We start from the raw sequence: 23,975 nt of genomic DNA on the forward strand, positions 1-23,975 counted from the left end.
ACAGCATAATCCATGACACTTTTTAGAAGAGTAACTTTGGGCAGAGGTGAGGTATAGGGGAGAGAGAAGACCTGGGTTCAAATCCCACCTCAGACTCTTCATTTTGCCTTGCTCAGCCTCCATTTCCCCATCTGTAGCATACATAAAACATCTGGCAAACTTTGACATACAATGTGGATATATGCTATTACTGCTACACACGCTCATTCAGAAGCCTTCTGCCTCCAAAAAGCTCTTGGCAAAAAGGACACACCCACCTTGAACCACAACATCTGGCTTGGGGACAGTGGAAAATCTCCGGTTCAGAGGATCAACTTCCCCAGGTGCTAAAAACCCCTAAGAAAAAAGCAGAAATCAACCAATTACAAAGTCTCCCCTCTGCCACCAGCCAATACCTTGCACTGAGAACACCACGTTTGTAACCAGAGAGGGAGTGCCCCTGTTCAGTGTGGCACAGCACAAGGAGAATGGGAGTTGGAATACCCTCTGTGCGGCTTATTGCCCCGTGACCTTGGGCAAGTCACAACCTCTCTCAGCCTCAGTTTCTTCAGGTGGACCAGATGATTGTCAAGCTCCTATGGTGGGAGCAATATCCTCACACCCTCTTACTCTCTCCCTCCCCAGGCAAGTCAGGTCTGTTTTTCCTTAAAAGATATCGAAACTTAATTAGTTTAAAGACCTAAAGGCTCAGGCCATTGAAATCACTTCGAGGAAGTCAGCTTGGAAGGTCCTAATCGGCAATTATAATGGGAGAGGAGCTTAATTCATAACCTGGGTGAATACCCTTCCCCAGCTTTAATTAGATACCGAGGGACCTACCATTATCTAATTTTGTTTTCATATCAAACACTACCAAGTAGGGCCCTGGCCTGAATCAGGCCCAGCCCAGAGCAGCTCCCTTCTAACTCCAAACCTATGATCTCATGACTTTTTGCCAAGTTCTTTTCTCCAGAGCTTAGTTTTGTTTCAGACTCCAGCCTTCCCTGGACAAGTCCTATCTGGTTGCAAAGCTCACAGCGCCAACCTCCATAATTCAGCTCCTCTGTCCTGCTGATTTCTCATTTGTCTCTCTCTATGCCGTGTCGCCTGCTCAGCAAGTCACCTTGGGCTTAGGAGTTGTGGCAACACACATGGTGCAGTGAACTTAATCTCCCCTGAAGAATTGTGTTACTCAAAAGTTCTAAGATGTCAAAAGAAAATAACAAAAATCAAATGAAAATTGAAAAAGGGAGGGATGAAGGGAGAATAACATTTCCAGACCTTAAACTAGATTCCAAAGCAGCAGTCGTCCAAACCATCTGGTATTAGTTTAAAAACAGAGAAGTAGATCGATGGAACAGACTAGACAAGGGTGAATTAGGAATGGTGGAACTCAATAACCCAGAGTTGGATACTTTGGAAAGAACTCCCTATTTAATAAGGACTGTTTGGAAAACTGGGAAGCGTTGGCCAATACCTTACACCATATTCCACAATAAATTCAAAATGGGTACATGACCTGAATATTTGAGACCATACCATTTAAAAAGGCAAAGAGGAGCAGATCATATACTACCCACAGCAAACACAGGCAAGAGGCCATTACAAAAGACAAAAGAGATCATTTTGATTACCATACGCAAAGCTGCTGCACAAACAAGTTAAGGCATCCAGGATAAGAAGGGATGTTGACCCGAATGGGGAGGAAAAGGAAAACAAAACCTTTGCATCGAATGTTTCTGACAAAGATGTGGAATCTAAAACAAAGAGAAAATGAACAGGCTAAAAGTGAAGTAGTTAAAGAATATGAATAAATGGGTCTCAAAAGAAGAAGTACAAAGTATTGACAACCATGGTAAAGAATGCCCCAAGTCACTGAAAAAGACAACAAAAGGTGAGATCGGTCACTGTGGACGGACTTGTGCCCTGCTGGTGAAGCCATTTGGAGTCCCCTTTGACCCTGAGCTTCCACTGCTCACACATACCCCAAGGAGGTACCTGACATAAAGAAAGGTCCCCAACACACCAAAATATTTCTAGCAGCCCTTTTTTATGGCAGCAAAGAGTCGGAAACAAAGATGCCTCTTGAGTGGGGAATGGCACATGGATATAATTGAATATGTCTGTGCTATATGACATGATGAATGTGATAAACACGTGACCTGAGGTGAAGTGGAGCAAGCAGAGCCAAGAAGGCAACAGACACACCATGACTCCAGCCCCTCCCCCCGCCCCCCACCGAGGCAGAAGGCTGCATTCGATGTCTGATTTTTTCATGTAGTCATTGCTTTTGCTCACTGTCTTTTTCTCTTACTCCTCTTAAAAAAAGAATTCTTTGTTAAACAGGATGGCCATGGGGAAGGACGCAGGGAGAAATTTAGGTGATGTGAAAATGAAAGCTATCAATAAGAATTAATTTTAAAAAATCTTCATATATACAAAAAATAAATAAATGAAAAATGGAACAAAAGAATAAGAAGGAAAATGAATGTTGTGAAATTACAAAGAGCAAGCCTGACCCCAAAGAGCAGCCAGCTCCCTGCCACTCCTCTGCAGAGGGGGCCCACCAGCGTAACCTTGCATACAATGCCAGATATTTGCTGATGTGCTGTTCAGTTTTGCTGAATTTCTCCCCCTTCTTCCTCCTTTTCTTTATTCGTAAATTCTTTGTTATAAGGGATTGCTTTCCTGGATACAATTAAAAGATAGAAAGAAAAATCTAATTGTTGAAAAAGAAATGTGTTCGTCCCTCCTCTTCGTGTTCTGCTTGGTGCCATCTCTCTGTTCACCTGGCCCCAAAGCTTGGAGTGGGGGGGCACATAGGACACTGAGGTCCTCTTAAAGTATTCTACACAGCCTCATTGGTACACCCAGAAAGGTGCAATGGGAAAATGTTCATCCCAAAGGGAAGGCTCAGTGAGCAAACCCCAAGTTTGATCATCTCAGGGAAGTCTCCCCCACCTTCAGATTGGGCTGAGGATATGCAGGGGGGGAGGGGCACAGCTTGGTTTGACGTTGAATAAAAAGGCATTGGGAGATAGAGAAGCATGAGAAAACTAGTAAACTTCTGTAGTGAAGTAAGCAGAAGCAGGAAGACAATGCACATGATGGCTACAATAACAGAAACGGGAAATGACCAACAACAAAATCGATGCTGGGAATTCTTCTGACCTCGTTTGGCCTGGCACATAGAGGGTCCTCGTTTCCTTCTCCCCTCGGAGAAGAGCCATGAGAGTGCACTAGCTCCATTAACAAGTCGCTTAGTTTGGCTGGACTGCTTCTCGTCTCTCTCTGTAAACCATTTGTTCTGGGTGGGGAAGGCAGGGTTAGGAAAGGGTCCCCAACCCCAAGCCCGTGACCTGGTTTTGGTTAACATTTCAATGGCTGTATTTCAAGGGATCTGGTTTCCTTTGTAAACTTGTGCATTTCCGTTTTTGCTTCATTTCAACACCTTACTCTGAGGAGTCCACAGGCTTCCCCGGGGCTGCCAAAGAGGCCCAAGACACAGAGAAGGTGAAGAAGCCCTGGCTTAGCAGAAAATGAAGCTGATGAAGAAAAGCCATCAAATGGGCCAGGGCCATTCGCATTTTGGCTTGAGGGAATTTCTACCTTTTTTTTGGTTTGCAGAGTGAGAAAAGAGCAGCCCTGCCTTTCCACTGGGCCTTAAACCTGAAGGCCAGAGATAGAGAGTACACTCTTCCCCAGAGGAGAGCTTTCCCTGAAGCCCAGGTAGAAATTCTTCTCAGATTGGCCATTTTCTTTTTTTCTTTACTTGTCATGACTGCTGTTTGCTCTACCCTGAGTACCAGGAGAAATGTAGTCAAACCTTGGGGTTCAAAGGAGAGGGAGTAGGCCGCGGCACGGGTTGGCGTATGAAGCCAGCTTCCTCCTGAGATCCATAGGCTGTTTGTCAGGCAGCGATGCCTTAGAGATGAGCCTTGCGGGCCAAGCACTGCTCTGCTGGCTGGTTCCAAAGGGCCAGATGGTTTTAGGCTTTGGAATGAGCACCCACCCGGTGTCCTGCGGTTAGCAGGCCCAGGCTCACAGACTGCCGGCCCACCTCTGACACTCACATCACCTCTCTGATCCTCATCTATAATAATAAGGGTAACTAACATTTATATTACACTCTAAAGTTTGTACATCACCTTCCATATCCAGGCGGCCCAAGCTTCACACTACACTCAGACTTTTGGGACGCCCTGTGTCATCTAGCCTTGTCGGAAAATTGACACTGAGAGATGTTAAGTGACTTTTCAGTTCCTCGAGACAGGGACTATCTTTTACTTCTTTTTTTGTGCAGTGTAGACCAGTGCCTGGCATATAGCAGGTGCTTAATAAATGCCTGACTGATTGGCTAGTTTGCTGGGAGTCACACAGCTAATAAGGGTCTGAGATGTTCTTCCTAAGTTCAAGAGCAGGGCTTGAGCAGGTGCGCCACCTAGTGCCCATCACCGCTCCAAGAAGAGACTGCAGAACCTTAATGCCCTCAGCCACCTGGCAGAAGAGATAGCGACAACCAGAGGCCTGTAAGGTGACAGGCCACAACTCAATTAGCCAAAGGACCTGGGAACACTGAGCTAAAAAGAAAGGGCCTCTGTGTGGGGGGAAGAACTCGAACGTGAGTCCGGGGCAGTGAGTCCCCATCCCTGGCAGAAAAGGAGAGGTTGGTAGAGGTCCGGCTGGATGCCCTAAGGCATTCTGGGAGGACTTTCTGAGAATACAGCCATACCTTAGCTGGACTCCAGGTGAGTGTCTGTCATTCATTCACTCAATAAACCTTTATTAAGCACTGACTGTTTGCCAGGCACTGTGCTCACCACTGAGCACATATAAAAATCAAATCCAACAATCCCTGATCTCAAGGAGCTTACATTCAATTGGAGGGAAATAAAACGAACACAGTTAATGAAACACTAAATGTATTTAAAGCAATTTTGGGGGAGAACACACAACTGAGGGAACTCAGAGAGGCAGCCCATGAGCAAGAGGTCACGTGAAGGGTGGTGGGGCCATCCCAAATGGGTGCGATCCAACATGCATGAATGAGGCTTCTGTTGTGTACAAGGCCCTGGCCTAGAAAGTGGGGAGCCAGTTCCAAAGCTGAAATGCAGTTCTGGGCCCTGAGAACTTTAAGGTCCACTTAACACCCCCTTCGGCCTGCCTCCCCTCCTGCCCTCCCATTATTCTCTCAGCCAGCAGTCCCCCACTGCCACCCCTCTCCTGTGGCCTCCACTCCTTCCAAACTCAGATGGAAGGCTCACCTACTTTAGGAAGGCCTGCCTAAATAACCACCATGAGCACCAGTCACAAGCCTTCCAGAGATACCTTGGAACTTGTGTCCACATTCATGGTGGCTCTGGAGGGCACCACTGCCAAGGTCATGAAAAACATAAAGAGGCCAGTTCCAAGCTACGCAAGGTCCCTGAGAGCCTAGGGCCAGGTGAGGCTGGAGGAGGCGATCATCTCCTCAGTCCTCTCCAGAAGCCCTTTGAGAAACAGCTCAAAAATGGAGACGAGAGTCGTACCTGCCCCACGGGTTGGCTGTGAGACTCAGGAGGGACAAAAGAGCTTTGAAAAGAACTCTGCAAATCCCCAAGTGCTAGAGAAATTCATGCTAGTAATATTATCATGCTCATTATTTCTAAGAATCACGATCATAACTTTCCCAAGAAAGGGTCTCAAACTAAAGCCCTGGAAAGGTGAATGATATCATCTATTAGTGTCACAGCATCACCAAGGGGGAGGAGCCCCATACCTCTAACATGTGGGCCCAGGAGCCTCTGCCAGAAGACCTCTAGGGAGGGCAAACTCACTTTGGGATAGCAGGCATAGGTAGGAAATTTCTCCTGACACCAGCCTAAACAAAGAGCTAGACTCCCCATTGCTGCTCCTTGGGTCTACCCTCCTTGGCAAAGCGTGACAAAGCTAATCCCTCCTTCACACAGCTGCAGACAGCCATCCTGTCCACCCTGACCACACGCGGCCACCTCCTCCGACTGGTCCTCCTCGGGCATTTGCTTCGATTTGACCCTGCCCTGCCCTGCCTTGCTTTCCACCACACGCCCAATGCCTGCCTCGGACATGGCGTACCTGAGAGGATCAGAACTCTCCTTACCTCTGCCATCAAGTTTCCCAGGATGTACAGGGACTGGCCCCACATGTGAGGCAGCTTGCCCATGGGCACTCGGTCCACAGTGTGAGGATGCTGGTACTCTTCGTCAACCTACAAGAAGCCATATGAACAGCAATCTCAAATGTTAGAGACAGGAGACAATCCCAGAGCTCTGGGATCCAGGGAGGTTTGAGCTCCCTATTCCTGGCCAACGGAATGAATACAGGAACAGCTAGTCCTTCCATTCACCTCCAGGCAAACAAAAGAATGTCTCCTTGGGCCTTAGAGTACTCCAACTGGGTCCTGTAGGCAAAGGGGCCCCAGGTGTTATCTGTGCAGAACATGGATGGGTCCTCAGCTAGCCCGGGCCTAGGCCACCAAACCCTGGTATAAGAGGTGGTTGTCAAGTATGGCAGCTTCTCAGGCACATCGTCCCAGCCCTGCCTCACCATGGATGCCCACTGCCAAAATTCAGGCCCTGAGACACAGTCCCTGTGGCTGCCCTTAAAACCTGCGAACAATAAAAGCACAGGCTCATTCATGGGTCCTCGAAAATCAAGGCCACGCCTGCCTGAGGCTGAGGAGATCCAGGTATCGTGAGGAAGGCCAGTACTGTTGGGGGGGCGCTCCCTTCTTCTGCCAAACTCTGCTCACCTTCTCAGGAGGGACACTGTAGAGCTCAGGCAGAAGGCGAACCCCGTTCTTGCCTTTGATAAGGACTCCTTCCAGAGCTTCCCGGTACTCTTGGACCTGCAAAGGAGAGCAATGTAGGCAGACACTTTAGGCCATGGAGGGGCAGCCGAGCCAGCACAGAGCCACTGCCAAGGAGCTTCATCCTGGATTGAGGGCAGCAAGGTGGGCGGAACTAAAGGACCAGGTTGGGCCTGCCAGGGCTAGGCCATAAACAAGGAAGAGCAGAGTGACCACTGACCTAGGCTGGGTGGGCCGTCACCTGAGGTGCTCAAAGCATTGCAGCCAAAGGCCAGCCCAAGGGCTGGGGAGCCAAGCAGTGAGAGCAGAGTCTGTGCTGCTAGAAGGGCAGTGGGAGCATCATGGGGAAGTTGAAGGGAAAGGAGCTGGCTAGGGGCCAGCAGGAGGATGGGGAAGCAGGTGCCCGGCCCACCTAGGCACTTGGAGCCTTGGGCTCCTGGACCAAAGGAGACCACATGCCTGATTTCACATGCTGTAAAGCCTCACGGCTGTTTGCCAAGAATATCTGGAACTCTAGCAATGCTAATTACTAGCATCAGGGAATCATCCCAGTGAGTGCTGGTGTGAAATCAGTTATTATCTGAAAATATTTGCTAAGTGCCTTCCACTGAGCTCTGTGAGCCTTCCCTCTCCTCCAGGGCTGGGCAGAGGGCACGGGGCACAGGACCTGTGGGGGTAGCTCTCTAGCCCTGGGGCAGACATAGGAACACAGAGAGAGAAGTGAAACGGCCCTGCCCTCAAGACGCTGGCAGCCAATCAGGAAATACTAACAGACTGTCTGCATTTAGCTAGCACTTGGATGTCTGCAGAGAGTTCTCCACGTCATGTCATCTGCTTCCACAACAATCCTGGAAAGCCGCTGCTACTATCCCCATGTACGCTGACTCCATGTCCAATGCTCATCCACTGCCCTACCTGGTGGCCTAAGAAAACCCTGACACACGTAAATACGCACAAAATAGGCCACGAGGGAGGCAGGTATCGAGAATGGCTTCAGGAAAGACGGCGGCGCTTGAACTGAGCCTGGAAGGAAAATAGGAATTCTGAGAGATGCAAGCAAGGAGAGATGGCATGCCAGGCATGAGGGACAGTGAGTACAAAGGCTCCAAGGCAGGAGATACGCAGCTGTGTCTTGAGGCTCCCACAGGAGGACCTAGGAAAGTTAGAAGGAGCAGGGTTAGGAAAACCTTTCAATGCCTATCTCGGAAGACTCTATTTGATCCTGAAGATAACAGGGAGCCACTGGAGTTGACTGAGTGTGTGTAGAAGAGGGAAGAGGGAGGCTGATGTAGTCAGACCTCCACTTTCAAAGAATTGCCATGGCTTCTGAGTAGAGGATGGTTGGAAGGAGGATAAGCTTGAGGCAGGAGGGTCACACGAGAGAAAGGGGAGGATTCAAGGTATGTTGTGAAGACAGAAGTGACAAGATTTTAACAAGAGATTGGATATGAGGGAAGAGAGCGATGAGCCCAGAAGCGAGGACTCCCGGTTTGGGAGCCAGGAGAGCTGGGACCATGGTGGAGCCCTCATTAGTCACAGGAAAGCTGGGAAGAGGGGAGGGCTTTGGGGAAAAGATGAATCGAGTTCGGTTTTGGAGAAAACAGGTAGAGATTGAGATTGCTATGGGACACCTAGTTTGAAATGCCCAATGGACAATTGGTGATATTGGAGAAAGCAGTCCCAGGAGGAGGATGAGGAGGTCAGAAGCCAGGCTTCAGGAGGTTTCAGAGTGAGTGAGAGGAGAGGAAGTGTAATCAAGTAAATGATCGCAGGTTAGAAGAGTATGAGTGGTGACAAGCCAAGGGAATGAGTACGCTTTTCTTTGTAGCCCCAGCGCTTAGCACATGGTAGGCACTTAATAAATGTTTATTGACTGACTGATGCAAGAGCAGAAGACTGTACACAGTTGAGCTGGTCTACTAACACGTGGAGACTGAGAGGAGAGGAGAGTGTAGCCAGTGCAAGGGTGATGGCCTGGGAAAGAGCTAAGTGATAGAGAGACTGGAGGTCAGGGTGGAGAATGAAGAACAGGGTTAGGATCTTGAGGCAGAGGGAGACAGCGAATGATAAAGGAATCTCAGGGTTCTTGGTCATGGAAGTGGAATACTTGGGGGCTGATGAGATCAAGGCTGTGACTACCCCTGGGTGTGGCCAAGGTGGAGAGGAGGAGGAAGAGGTCTTGGGGTTGAAGAGATCGTAGAACTGGAAGGTTAGGCTGTTGCAGGGAACATCGGTCCCCTCCCTTAAGGGCAGGGATCGAGGTGACAAAGAAGACAGCCAGGCATGGAACTGCTTCATACCCCAAGGCCAAAAAGACAGAGGAGCAAACACTGAGATGGTTCATTTGTGTTTCTGTCTCTCTGGGGCCTAGCACAAGGACTGACACAGAGTAGGTGCTCAATGGATTGAAGTGAACAAGCCTATCGATATCGCCTTCATGTTGGACATGAGCAGAGACCTTGTGGGGAAGTGGGAAGAAGCCTGGGCTTGGTGCCTAGCTCTGTAGCTTCCAGCTATAGGATCTTCTGTGGCTCACATCCCCTCTGAGCCTCCCTGGCCTCCCCTGTAGAGTGAGGGGGGTAGACTCAGTGATCTCTTAAGATTCTGTCCAGCTGGGATTGCTGGGGCCTCTGATTGATTCCTAGACAGGTCAGCCAGATCCCAGCCTCCCATTGGGACAGAGACTCAGTCCAGTCACTGACTGAAGAGGAAAGCAAGATCTCAGAACTATCCTATTGGAGAAGACTTCCAGCCACTCCCAACTGGAAGCTACCATACCTGTTCCATGTTGCCACTGAAGACACCATCCAGGATGAAGTAGGTCCAGAACAAAGGCCATTCACACTCAATGTTCTCAAACAGCTTCAGCTCAGCTGGTTCATAGTACAGACGATTAGGATCCTGCAAAAACCAAGGCCTGGCCTGTGTCACCACAATCACAGAAGTGGGGCAGTTGAGCTGTGGGCACAGAAAGGCGGCAGCCACTGCCAACAGCCCACAGGAGGGCAGCAGCCTTTCTCCCACTCTAAAACTGCCTGTTGGCAAGCAAAAACAAACAAAGCAAGGAGAACCCGGACCTCTGGGCCACATGTCACCCTGACAGAAACAGGTAGAGCAGGAGAACCAGACGAGCCTTTCGTGGCAAGGTACCGAAACTCAGGGGAGTCATGGGACTGTCTCTGTGTGTTACATGTGCTCCAGGCCAAGCCCTGGGTACTGGACTCTCCTTTCCGTAGCTGGAGGTCTTAGGTATAGAATATACCCAAGGGCCGGCTGATGATGGCTGCATTACCAATTCAGGGACATCTGTGCCCTTGCCAACACCTTCCGAACCTCTTTGTGTTCCCTAGAGCATGCTGGGGTCAGAGGTCATGGAATGCTGACGATCAGTCCCCTGGTCCTGACAGCCTGGCCCTCACTTGGACACCAGAGCTTTGGCTAAAAAAGGATAGATGGATATTCTGGTCTCGGATACAGTCTCTGATGACAACAAGCTGTATAACCGGAGTCACTTCACCTCTCGGTTTCTCCATTTGTGAAGTGTTCTCTACATATCAGTTCTCATGTAGATGATGAGGGGGGCAGTCATGGATGGCACGATGTATCCCCAGTATTGATAGTGTGGAGGCCAGGCCACCTGTTCATGTTTTAGCAAGGAAGCAAAGTTAACTCCAGGCTTGCTACCTGGGGAGTGGCAATCCTAAGGGAGTCACTGAGAAATATGGGGAGGGAAGTGAGTGTAGGTGGAAAAAGTGCTGGGCTTCAAGATATCCAAGTGAAAATGTCTATTATTAGATCACTGAGAAGGCAGGATTGGGGTAGAGAAGAGAGGTTGGGACTGGAAATCGAGATTCAGGTGGAATGACCCGGAGACTAGCTGTATCGAATGACTGTGGAGGAAGGACAGAATATTAAGGAGAGGATTCTGGGAAGATTTGGCCACTACCACTGCTGCCACCACCCCCAGGTGGGGTCAGGGGAGGAGGAAGAGCTAGTATAAGCAACAAGCAAAGGCCTCACTGGCATGTTGGTTGGCAGAGTAAATGAGTGCAGTGTCATAGAAACCAAAGGGAGGTGAGAGGCTCAAGGAGCGAGGGGTCGGGGGTGGGGGATTAATTGTGTGAAACAAAAAGATCACAGATGCAGAGCTAAAAGGGCCCAATGAGACACTGAGGGTCAGAGCTGCTGACTTGCCCAGGGTCATCAAGGGGTGGGGGAAGCCTCAGGAAGGGCACTGGATCTGGTGATGGACACAAGCCAGAAGGCAGCTGGAAGGAGACAGAAGGGAATGGGAGTTGAGACAGTCGGGGCGGCGGGGGCAAGGCACACATCTCTGAAGATTTTGGGGCATGTCTCCAGGCCCCCCACTGAAAAAGCCAGCAGAGCTGTGAGCCGGAAGACATTCAGCACTGTCAGGGAGCATGCCCTGGCCCAGTCCTTCAATGCCCTCAGCCCTTCAGAAGGGGTCCCAGCTTCTCCCTAGGACTCTGAAAGGGAAACTCAGCTTCGAGGCAAGTGGAATAAAACTCTGGAGCCTTCAGTCCACAGCCAGCTGCCAGCTAGCAAAGAAGAAAGCCAGCACAACAGAGGGCTGCCTGCATCTGTGTCTTCTAGAGTCCAGCCACCAATCCAGGGGGCCCTGCCACTGTTGGCAGTCGAATTCTAGAAAGGCTGTAACCAACCAAATTTTCAGTCCTTATGAGTTCTGGGAAAAAAATCACAGGGTTGCCTGTAACCTAGGGGAGGTAGCTCAGCTGAAACAGGTGCCCTGAGTCCTTCGCACTAAACAAGCTCTGAGGGCCTCAGGTGGGAGTGGGGGAGGGCAAGTGGAAAGAAACTCACCTCTTTGGGGGTTTTATACCCATCTCGGAGAAAGCGACAGCAGCCATAACGACCCTGGGGGTGGGAATGAGAGGAAAAGAGAGCATCAGAATCCTAGGCGCCTCTGAAGACTCAGGGGGCAGCAGAATGTGCCAGCCAAGCACTGGGCACAAGCCCACTTCAAAATAACCGGGGAAAGCTCCGGGCACTCGGCTTCGCCACCAAGCTGATGATTTCAGCATGGTGAAGGAGCAGAGAACTGAAGGAGCCTGCTTTCTGGGTTCTACCAGAGCCCCTGGGCCCAGCAAGGCCAAGCCCCTGCCCCCTCACCCTCTCTGTGGCCTTCAGGGCCTTTCTTGATTGCTCATCCTGTTCAGGCTATACTCATGGAGAACAGCCAGTCTCCATCCAGTCCCATCCCTGACCCATCAGGGCCCAGTGGTACAGACTGGGAATCTTGATTGGGCATGGAATGGAACATGCCTTTATTAAACACCTACTATGTGACAGGCACTGTGGCAAGTGCTTTGCCAATCTTATCTCATTTGATCCTCACAACAACCCTGGGAGGTAGGTGCTATCATTATCCCCATTTCACAAATGGGGAAGCTGAGGCAGTTAGCAGTGAAATGATTTGCCCAGGGTCCCACAGCTGAAGCTGGATTTGAACTCAGGTCCTCTCGACTCCAAGTCCAGTGCTCCCTAGCTGCCTCAGTGATGTCTGATGGGGACAACGAAAGGAGCTTGGACTTGGAGCAAAACCTTGCTGTACTACCTGCCACTCAATGTGACCTCTTCTGGACTCAGTCTCTTCTTCTGTAGTATGATGGGCCTGGACCAGATGAGTTGAGGTCTCTTTCAGGATTTCATCCCGCAATCCAATTGTTTTTTCAGTTTTAGTGATTCCTTTTGTGTTTTGGGCCAATCATTTTCCAAAAAGCAACAGCCCCCCACCCTGAGCCCCCACACTGAACAGTCCCTCATTAAAAAGAAGGGCAGTTAAGTAAAAAACGGTGTCTGGCAGAGTATGGGGTATTCTGCTCCGCAAAGAGAGGAACGTGTTTCCCCATCTTATAAAGGAGCCAAGAGGCAGACCAATGTCCAGCACCCCAAATGTGCTGGCACTCTGAGTGAGAGAAGGATCCGGACAGTGACTCACCTGAAGCTTGGTGACTATTTCCTGCTTTGTGATCTCCACCAACTGGCTGTCCTCTACTGCAAAGGCTGGGAAGGAAATCACCGAGAGGACACTGGCATCTACCTCTTTGGACATTGAGGCCCGGGGCAGCATGGAATGGAGGATAGACTATGAGAGAGGAAAGGAAGGGCCCCTATCAGGCAAGTCTTTAGGACGCACACAACAAGCCCCTTTGCTTTGGAAGGTTCATTCCAAAGAGGAGTCCTGAAGGAAGAGACATCGAGAGAGCCAACCGAGAGGCCAGGCTTGCCTCCACTGTGTCGTCTGGTCACCCTCAATGACTGCTGCTCCCAAACACGGAGGGGTAGATGAGGTAGACAAGGCAGCCGAGAATAAGACTTGAGTCTGATGATTTCAGCATGAAGGGACAGATTTGGACCCTTTGTACTCACAGAGCTTCCCTCACCCACTGCTAATGGCTTCAGATCCCTCAAGCCACATTAGCCCATGAGCAACTGTTCAAACAACTGGGAACCTGCTTAGACAAGGGAAACCGTAGCTGCTGAGCAACTCCGCATGAGAGTGCTGCTGCTAGCACCTCTTGCGGGCCTTCTCCCAAATGGGCAAAGACTTTTTTTTAATAACTTCAAAGGTCAATGTACACACCATGAGCTACAGACTTAATCCCCAAAGCTGTATTCCACATCATGCTCTCTCAAGTTCTCACTGGGAGCTATCCAAAAAGTCCAAATCCCCTGTCCTGGCAGAGAGGACCCTGAACGCCCCAAGTGCTACATCAATTCTAGCCTGACCCTGAACACTGCCAGCATCATCTCCTTTCCTTGGCTTTGGGGCTACCACCAAGGGCGGTTCTGTGAATTTAGAAAAGGAAGAGTTTTGGGAATGCAGTTCCTAGTTACCCCAAGGGCTGAGTCCCCCCTAAAATGGTGGCAGGCCCTCTGCAGGGGAACAGGCCCACACCCCATCTCCAAGGCTCCCTGGGCCAAGCACATGGCACGATTCAACTGAGGGTGGAGCAAAGCGGAGCTTCTGTTCTCTTACCTGGCAGTGCTGGACCTCGTCTGACATGACATGGATGACGGACTGGGGCCCACCCTTCACACCAAACAGGTCCAGCTCATCCAAAGCCTCCAAGGCTGCCTATGAGAGGCGAGCAAAGAGACAAACGCGTGCCTGAGCACCCACAGATCTGTCTCCTCTCTCTGCCCCGCACCGTCTCGTGCACACCATATATATGGACACAGCGGCATCTCCAAAAGTCTTTGACTGTTCTCTGTGGTTAGACCGTGCGTTGAAAGCAAGGACTCTGTTTGACACAAGCTTTGCATCTCCTTCCGTGCTCAGTCTGGCACTCTGTGCCACAGAAGGCATTTAATGAATGGCTGTTGAATGAATGAGTAAGCTACACTATTGCTTTGCGGCCCTTTAAAAGGAAAAAAGGGATTGTTAACCAAAGGGGTAATCCAACCAAAGTCCTGAGAATTGCCCAGACAGAGCCATCAGATGGCCCATGGGGGGTCTCGGGCATTCCTTGGCCTGGCACGCTGCAGCAGACATGGGATTTAACCCCAGCAGATTAATCATCATCCATCCCCGGGAGGCCCCGAGGGCTTCCCATCAGCCTCTAGTGCTGCCCCAGGGAGAGCCAGAAGCTTGGGGCAGGCCCACCACCACGCTGCAGTATCTTTGGGGAACTCTGGTGCCCAGGTGGCTTTCCCATGTGGCTGTGGCCTCTGCGTGCATGCATGCGTGCATGCGCGTGTGTGTATGTGTGTGGAGTCTCATGGGTTAGGCCATGTCACAAGCTGTTTGAGGTCTCTTCATCACCACGGTAGTGACAGCTGTGTCCTTGACAACACTTCTGGTGCCCTTCCTTGGGGCATGCACATGGAGGAAGGTTCAGAGGAGAAGGTTTTGGGAAGCCTCTAGAAATACACCACTCAATGAACCCATCAATCGACAAGCATTCATTAAGTGCTTACTATGTGCCAGGATGGGTGATACAAAGTGGAACAGCCCTGCCCTCAAAGAGTTTACATTTGAATGGGAGAACAACATATATACAGATGAGTAAGTGGAAAATATGTGCCGCTCCTTGTCTGCTTGCCAACTTGGGGAGGGGGGAAGAAAAATGTGGAACTCAAAATCTTATAAAAAACGAATGCTGAAAACTGCCTTTATGTGTAATTGGAAAAAACCCAAAGAAAATAGATGCCAAATGAATGCAAGGGAGTTTTAGGAAGGAGGCCTAGCAGCTGGGGTCAACGAAAAGGGCTCGTGAAGAAAGTGATTCCAAGCCTTGGAGGTGAGGAGAAAGAGCATTCTAGGCATGGGGGACAGCCAGTACAAAAGCATGGAGGCGGGAAAGTGGAATGTTGTGTGTGAGGAACAGCAAGGAGACCTGTATAACTAGGACTCAGTGTGTGAGTAGGAGAGTCAAGTGCCAGAAAGTCAGAAAGACAGGCAGGAACCACGTCGTGAAGAGCTTTCAACGTCAAACAGACGAGGAAATATTTGATCCTGGAGGTAATAGGGAGCCATTGGCACTCACTAAATGAGGGGGAGAAGGGTCACATGATCAGACCTGCACTTCAGGAAAATGACTTTAGCAGCTGAGAGCAGCCTGGCTGGGAGGGGCCTGGAGCCCGAGCAAAGGCCTGAGAGCATGAAAGGAGGGGAAGGGCAAGACATGTGCTAAGTGCCAGGGAAGAGGTAAAGGATGAGACCAAAACGGAGAGCCGGAGAGGCAAGAGGATGGCAGGGCCCTCAGACAAAAGACAGAAGAGTTCTGCTTTGGACGCAGCACCCCCAAATGGAAACATTTAACAGGTGTGAAGTCACACGAGGTGCTGCGGGCCTGGAGATGGGCTCGATGTCAACATGACCAAAAGGCAGTTGGAAATTTGAGGCTAGAGCTCAGGAGAGAGGTAAGCACTGGACACACATACCAGGGAGCCATCTGTACAGAAATGACAAGTGAACCCATGGGAGCTCAGCCATGCACCCTACCCCAATGATTTGTGTGTCTTCCCAATCTACGTGTGTGTGCCGCCCTATGTCTATTCCCTTCTGTCTGTGTCCCCCATCTCTACATTCGTAATCCCCCCAATCTGTCTGTGTGTCCCCATCAATGTGTACTTCTGTCTGAGTGGTCCCCTTGATGTGTGTTCCCACATATCTGGTCTTATGTCCCTCTTCTTTGCCCTCCATCTGCCTGTCCACATCTCATCCTGGCTGTGTGTGCCTGGGTGTCTCCTCTTCTGGGTCACCCATCTATCTCTGTTGTCCCCTTATCTATCTGTGTGTCACCACATCTGTCTGGGGGGGGCCCACATGCTTCTCTGCATCTGTCCAGGTCTCCCCTCTCCACTGTGTGTGCCATCGAGTTGTCTATCTGCTTCTCCTACCTCTCTCTGTATCAAGATCTTCTCTCTGTCTCTCTGTGTCCCCTATCCTTCAATGTGTCTGCTTCTGTATCTCCCTGTCTATCTGTGTGGTGACCTCTACGTCATGTCTGTCTCCCTGACAGTCGATGTGTTCGCCCATCTGGCCTTCCATCCTGTACGTGCCCATATGGATCTGGTCCTGCTTCTCGGTATGTATTTGTCCCTCACGTTATCTGTGACATATGGGGGTAAGTTCCAAGACCTGGGAGGTGTTGCCACAGGGGGAATTTTTAATGCCCCTTTCAGCTTGAGGTCCTATGAGGGACTTTCTACCAATCAAGGATGCTTAGCAATGGACCAGAATCAACTTTAGGAGTTCATAGGGTCACAGACTGAAAGCCAGAAGGGACCTATGAGGTCATTGAGTCCAACCCCCTCATTTGACAGATGAAGAAACTGAGGCCCAGGATTCACTACCTTCAAATGAAGAGCTCTCGCCACTCTATCCCAAATTCCTGCTGAACACTGAAGCTGTTTAGCAGAAGTTAGCCGCCCCTTGCCACAGACACCAGAGAGGGGCTTCTTGGTAACTGTGGCTTGTCTCTGGGCTCCTTGTAATTCACTGGGTCTACAGCCTGTTCTCCTGGGTCAGGCCACCATGTCTGGTGCACACACTGAGCCAACAGGGTTCAGTTCCAGGAAAGACAAACTTTCAATTTTTAATTACAGCTAGTGAGAATTACCTTTGCCATCCCAACAGAACTTGCATTCAGCTCAGAGATGCCTTGGTTGGTCTTATCACCACGTTCCCATATGCCAAAATCCTGCCAGGAAAACAACAGCCTGGTCAGCAGAACCCCGCTGAAGCCCCCATCATACACACAGCCCTGGACCACATGTCAGCAAAGGAAAGAACTGGGAGATAGCCTGACACCAAGATTGCAATGTGATCTCACCCAAGTGGGCCCGTGGCAGCCTAGAAGAGCTCATCCTTCTATATGTTTATGGTTGCAAAGGGCGACTTGGCAAAAAGAAGTGAGCTGTTTCCTGGGTGGCCAGGAGGTGGCCACACTATTAGTGGTGAATCTCTCTGGTCTTCCCAAAAACAGGCCTTTGAGAACCCAGGGGCCCCTTCCTACAGCAGGTCAGCATCAGGACAGCCACAAGGCCACACAGGACGGAGGCCCGGTACTACGCCGAGGAGCCCGCTCCCAGAGGGATACTCACCGCTGTTTTGTAAGCAGATTCAATGTAAAACACAAGATTCTGTATGAAATTGACCTCATCTAGGCTGTGGATGATATGGAGCCCTGGGAACAGAACAGAATAAACACTGAACACAAATCACTTCTCGTTACAGAGTCCTGGGCCCATGGCAGACCCAGAGCTGGCAGGGACCTTAGAGGTCAGCAAGGCCACCCCCCCGCCCCCTCCCCCATCCCTGCCCCCTCTGTCTGACTGATGAAGAGACACAGAAAAGACAAGTGAATTATCCAAGGTCAGGGATCGCAAGTGTCCAAGACAGGATTGGAATCCAGGTCTTCCCGACTCCAAGGCCAATGCTCTATCCACTGCACCACCTAACTGCAATTCTACTCTGGTGGGGGGGGGTGGAATTCCTGCTCCCCTCCACTGATGCACATGAAACCTGGCTTTGGCCTGAGAAACACTGAAAGACAAAGCGCGGCAATTGGGATTCCCTGGGATTCTCGGCCCTGTGGACATCCCTGTACATGGGAGGTGACTAGTAAGGGCTTCTTGTGCAGGGTCTTCATGGCTCATGGTGATCTCAGCCATCAGGGATGTGGCCACCAACCAAGCCCAAGGGAGATCTATGAATGAGGACAAAAAGTGCTATCTGTCCCAAAGCCACACGGTTTATGCAGCAGGCAAGACAAGTCGAGAGCCCTCAACTTCAAATTTGGCCAATGGTGAAAGTTCCAGACTTAACAAGCTTAATGAGGGTTACTGCTCTCCCTGAGTCATCTTGTGGCTCTTCTTGAACTGAAGGGGGGATGGCAGATTAGAAGGAGCTTAGAAATGGGGAAGGACAAGGGGAGGGAGGCTAGAGGCTGACCCTGACAGTGAGAGAGCAAACATCCTTCACTAGCCACAGGGGCCTGACCTAGAGGAACAGTAAGTGTTTACTAAGCGCTGGGCACTGGGGATACTGAGACACAATGGCAGAAATCCCTGCCCTCAGAGAGCTTAAAGTCTATCAGGAAGACAAAACATACATATGGAAGTATATGCAGCAGAAACAGCAAAAGAATGAGCACCAATATCTGCCCAGCAGTTAAATACAAGGTAATGTGGGAGGAAGGGAAGGAGGGAGGGAAAGAGAAAGGCTGGAAAGAAGGGTGGGGTCAGTTTGGGTAAGGCTTTAAAAAGCTAAACAGAAGAGTTTATATTTCATCCTTGAGGCAAGAGGGAGTCACTGGAGTTGACTGAGTAGGGGAGTCAGATGTGCACAAGGTCAAATGCGCACATAAATAAAATCACTGTGCCAGAGGCTGGATTGGAGAGGCAGGGAGGCCAATTAGAAGGCCAGGGCAAGGATTCCAGCAGGACATGCTGCATGAGGGAAGAGAAGGCATCATACAGGAGGCATGTGGAGAAGAAAGGAATGGCGAGATTTAACAACTAATTAGCCATAGGAAGTGAGGAGGTGAGGTTAAGGTCAAGTTGGAGATCAGAAGGATGGTGGTACCTTCGATAAAAATGGGAAAGCTTGAAAGGGGGTGGGATTTAGACATGGTGAGTATGAGATGCCCCCTGGACATCCACCCAATCTGAAATGTCCAACAGGAGGTTTGTAACGTGGGATGGGGGCTCAGGAGAGAGCCCAGCACTGGGGAGACAGATCTGGGAGCCATCTACACAGAGATGATCATTAAATCCAGCATAACAATTAAATGTTATAAAGATTATAGCACAATATAATAATTGAGGTTCATAATGCCAACCAAGAGTCATTAAGAAAAGGCCCAATCACTGACAGGAAGTCAGAGGTCCCTATTCCAACCCCTACCTGGCAGAGAATTGCAGCTAGAACATATGTGCCAAATGGGTCCCTAGCACCTTCGGGAAATCACCAGACACTGAAGTAGCCCAGCTCTCACTATTAGGAAGTTGTTCTGATCCAGATTAAGTTAGCTCCTCTTGCTCCATGCCCCACATCACTTTTAATTCTGCTGGGGGCCAAGAAGAACAAATCTAACACCTCTTCCAAATAATAGCCCTTCGAAGACTTGAAGACCACCCTCGTGTTCCCCCTGAGCCTTCTCTTCCCTAGGCTAACATGCCCAGCTCTTTCAGCAGGTCTTCATGGATCACAATCTTCACTCCTCCCACCATCCTGGTTGCCATCTTGTGCATGGATCTACATCCTTTCTAAAATGTGGTGCCCAGAACTTAAACCTGCTGATGTGACAGTCTGATCAGGACAGAAGACAATCGCTTGCCTAATCCCGGCCACCGGGTCATTCCACACAGCCTACAACAGTCATATGCTGCCAACTCACCTTGAGTTTGAGCAGTCCACCAAAGCACTCGGATTATTTTCACATGAATTTTTGTCAACCCATAATGCACTTGAACAGTGACTGTGAACCCAAGTAAAGAACCTTCCATTCATCCCTGTCAAATCTCTTCTTAGCCTTGGCCCACCACTCAGCCTGTTAAGGTCATTTGGAATTCTCACTTGCCCATGTGAGCATTATATCAGCTGCCAATCTCTATGGCGTCTGCATGCAGGTGGAAGCAGACTATTTGCATTCCATTGCTGTTGTCTCTTTCTCATGGCTTTTCCCTTTTGTTCTGATTCTCCTTTCACAACATGACAAACGTGGGAACAGGTTTAATGTGATTGTTCATGCATAACCTGTATCAGACCACTTGCTGTCTTGGGGAGGTGGGGGGAAGGAAAGGAGGGAGGGAGAAAAATGGGGAACTCGAAATTTTACAAAAATGAATGTTGAAAACTATCTTTACATGTAATTGGAAAAAAGAAAATACTATTAAGAAAAAGAAAACACAAGAATTTAAAATCAGAATTCTAGATTTAATACGTGTAAAAGCTGTACCTTATTTTGGACACTGTAGTAAACATGACTAATTATCCAAAAAACAGATCATGGCTCAAAGTGGGTTTTGCCGAATCTCCGGCCTACATCGGATGCACACTGACTGTGTAACCCTAACTAAGCCAGTGACTTCTCCTAGAGGTGCCCCAGGCCACTCTAAGACTCAAAGCTGCAGAAGAATTGCCAACCTGCATTGGCGGGAGGAATTCCCACACTGGAAGTTCCGAACATGAGAAGAACCACAGCTCCAGACCAAAAACCCAAACCAATCAATGCCAGTTAACTGGAAAATCAATTTTCGCAAAGCATCTTTTTTGCTGATAGTAGGTAAGTCTTAGAACACTGGGGGTGCCATTTGGGAATTCCATCTGTGGGGGGAGCCATTGGCCCTTCTCCAATCTTGTAGGACCTCTCCTGTTTTCCACGATCCTTCACATACCAGTGACAGTGAGTGGCTCAGCAGCCACAGCTGCCAGGTCTTTCAGGAACCCAGGATTTGGTTCTTCTGGGACTTGACTCTCTTCCCACCTCCTCTTACAGTAACCAATCAATAAACATTTATTAAGCACCTACTATTTGCCAGACACAGTGCTGCCCAAGAGGAATTTACAATCTAATCTCTCACAATCTAATCTTCCAGTCCAAAGGTCATTTTCCTAGTTGGAGAAAATGAAAACAAATCATAATAGGGTAGCCCAGCCTTCTCCCAGCGGCCAGCTGTCAGTTCTCATCCTCTCGGCTACCTCTGTGACCCTCAGGCAGCCAATCACAGCTAGAGCTGCTATCTCTCTTGGGGGAGCAAGTGCCCATACCTGCCCGTACAGAGAGGTCAGGAAGGCCATGCAAGAAACCACCGATCTTTGCCAGATTTATGGATACCAGCTAGAAACATTTTTATGCAAATAGTTTTAACATATTTTCCCCAAAATAAAACAATTTCCCAATTATTAAAATCATGGTGTGGATTTAGCTAAAACAATTCCATGTCTTTCTCCTCCCGGGAAGATATTTGGAAGCTCCAGTTAAAATCACTTTCTGCTTCTGGGCCTCAGTTTCCTCCTCTGTAAAATGATCTCTATGCTTTATGACATATAACGAAATGATCTCAATGTCTGGTTTTACTGATGATGACAACGATTTCCACAGCACTCCCAGGGTGGTAAAGCCCTCTTTCTGTCTATTTCTTAATCCTCACAACCATCCTAGGAGGTAGATGTTGGTATTATCTCCATTTTACAGGTGAGAAAACTGAGGCAGACAGAGGTGAAGTGACTGGCCCAGGGTCACACGGCTACTAAGCATCTGTGGCAGGATTCGAACTCAGGTCTTCCTGACTCCAGGCCCGGCGCTCTCCCTACAGTGGTGCCCTCAGCTGCCTGGTAGAGGGAGTTTCTCACCCATAAGACTAACCACACACACACACCCCCCCCCCACCTGAAAAAGCAACAAGAACAACATAGGATTGGTCGAGGTCATGGCCAAGGTTCTTTCAGCTCTAACGGGGCTTGCTATCACCTCGGCAACTTACTTGTGTGACTGCTTCCTCTTCTCTAATGGAAGGAGCCAAACCAGAGCAGCTGTGCTCCCATAATCCTATGCAAGTCCATGGTGAATATAAGAATTTCTAATTTTCTGACATGGGACCAGTCGAATCTGACAAAACACCTTTAAAAGCCAGAGTGTCCACACCTCCACAGGAAGCCAGGGCAGAAGAAGCTGCTGAGGTCCCCCACAGAGATGGAACTTTAGGCTCGAGTCACAAAGCTAAATTAAGACGACATGAAAGTACAAGAAGCCACTTTTCTGTAGGAAAAAAAGCCCCACTGGATTTTCTTGACTAGTAATTCCCTTCCAATCCTCACTTGCTGGTCAACCAACACAATGGAGAGTGATCACCACTTCTTACTGGCCACTGGCTGGCCCTCAGCACTTGGGGAATGACAGTTCTCCAATGTATTTACATCACAGAGCTCACTGCATCCCCCGATGGCCCTGGGACGCCAAGCACTTGAGAATCACGGGCAATCCCTGTCGTTGGGCCCAGAGAGGACCGGAAAGCAGCCTGAACAGTATAGCTTTTAGCAGTGGAAGGCCATCTTGTCTCTCCGGCCCTGGGTGAGAGAGCCTGACCGAGTGTTCTGGGTGCACACAGCCTTCTGACTCACCTGAGGCTGTCATCTGGGCCAGGAATAGCAGGAAAACAGAGGTGGCATCCAACTGCAAGTGGCCCCACTGATCGTCCCCCACCACGGTGGCACAGGTGTTCGTGTTGTACTTGGCATGGAGACTGTCCTTGGTGCTCTGACTGTATTTGAAGGACTCGACTTTGCCCACCTGGAACAGAACAGGGAGAACTAGAAAGGGCTCCAGAACTGGAGCCTTGCAGTGCCCCTTCCTCTTGCTGCCACTGGTGATGGAAGAGCTTAGAGTGACTGGCATCTCCTTTCTCCTTTTCTCCTTTACTAAGAACTGCTGAGTACCAGGCACTGTGCTAGGCATGGGGTGGGGGAAGAAGTGGAGGGGGATCCCTGCCCTCTTGGAGCTCAAACTTGGGTATTTAGCAGATACAAAATACTAGGTAGGGCCACACACACACATCCACACCTACAGCTAGGCCTGCATGTGTCCACACCTCCTTTCACATCTGTCCACCTTTAACTTCTCTCCTCAATGCCAGGCTCCCATGGCCAACAGCCTTTGGGATGTGGCCCCTGGATGGCCTGTCATCACCTCAGACTGACCCATCACCTGGCCCTCCTCCCAGTGTCTGTCTCCATGTCTCTTACCAGCTCCCACACCCAAACCTTGCCCTTTCTATGTCCTAGGTCTCCACTCATAGCTACTGCCTTCAAGCAGGCCCTTGGCACATCTCACCCACACTCATGCAGCAGTCTCCTAACTGATTTCCAAGGGCTTCCAGCCTCTTCCTTCTCCAGTTAGTTACATGCAAAGCCTGGAGTCAGGAAGGCTCATCTTCCTGAGTTCAAATCTGGCCTCAGACCCTGGGCAAGTCACTGAACCCAGTATGCCTCAGTTTCCTCATCTGTAAAATGAGCTGGAGAAGGAAATGGCAAACCACTCCAGTATCCTTGCCAAGAAAACCCCACATCCAGCCCTGGCATGCTGTGGTCCACAGGGTTACCAAAAGTCAGACCCGACTGAACAACAAAAATCGAACTATCTCCAAGTCTTGTCTGCCCCTATCATGACAGTGCAGTCCCTCCCTGAGGCCTGCTTCCTCCTCCTCCTCCAAGCTGGCCTTGAGTCCTCCAGCTCCTTGTCTTCCCTTCGCTGCTCTGATCTGGGCTCATAGCGGACAGGGTCCCTTTGGGTGCTGTACCCTGTGTACCCAGCCCAGCATCCCAAAGCCTGGCCCACATGACACTAAAACAACTCTCCCAGCCCGAGATGTCACAGCAATAACAGGGGAAAAGTTGGTCCAAGACATTTGTCAGCTGTTACGGAGATGTTCATAGCTCAGAGGTAGCAGGTACCCATCAAATGCCAGTTATTCTTGAAACCTGGAATGTGGAGGGAGGGAAAAAGGCTGGCAGAGTACATGCCAGGGTGACAGGCCCAGAAGGAACTTGGGGTGGATGGCAGTGACAGGACAGGCAGCCCCAAACTCTGGCCTCCTGGGATCTCACCTCTGCCACTCAGCAGCGACAACTAGCACTAGAGAGGACATGGGGAGGGGGCCCTTTAATTGATCTGGAAAG

General features: G+C 49.8%; 1 protein-coding gene across 1 annotated transcript in view; it reads right to left on the reverse strand.

Annotated features, from left to right (window-relative positions):
* PHKA1 (phosphorylase kinase regulatory subunit alpha 1) overlaps positions 1–23,975 on the reverse strand; it is a gene marked incomplete in the record, with an annotated part of 50,282 nt that overhangs the window by 21,235 nt on the left and 5,072 nt on the right. Inside the window, 10 exon segments of the mRNA XM_036740190.1 lie at positions 258–336; positions 6,098–6,205; positions 6,749–6,844; positions 9,584–9,706; positions 11,648–11,701; positions 12,786–12,932; positions 13,827–13,925; positions 16,915–16,995; positions 17,399–17,481; positions 22,422–22,590. Coding sequence (XP_036596085.1) covers positions 258–336; positions 6,098–6,205; positions 6,749–6,844; positions 9,584–9,706; positions 11,648–11,701; positions 12,786–12,932; positions 13,827–13,925; positions 16,915–16,995; positions 17,399–17,481; positions 22,422–22,590 — 1,039 coding nt within the window.

The sequence above is a fragment of the Trichosurus vulpecula genome, chromosome X, assembly GCF_011100635.1.
Source record: "Trichosurus vulpecula isolate mTriVul1 chromosome X, mTriVul1.pri, whole genome shotgun sequence".
NCBI lineage: Eukaryota > Metazoa > Chordata > Mammalia > Diprotodontia > Phalangeridae > Trichosurus > Trichosurus vulpecula.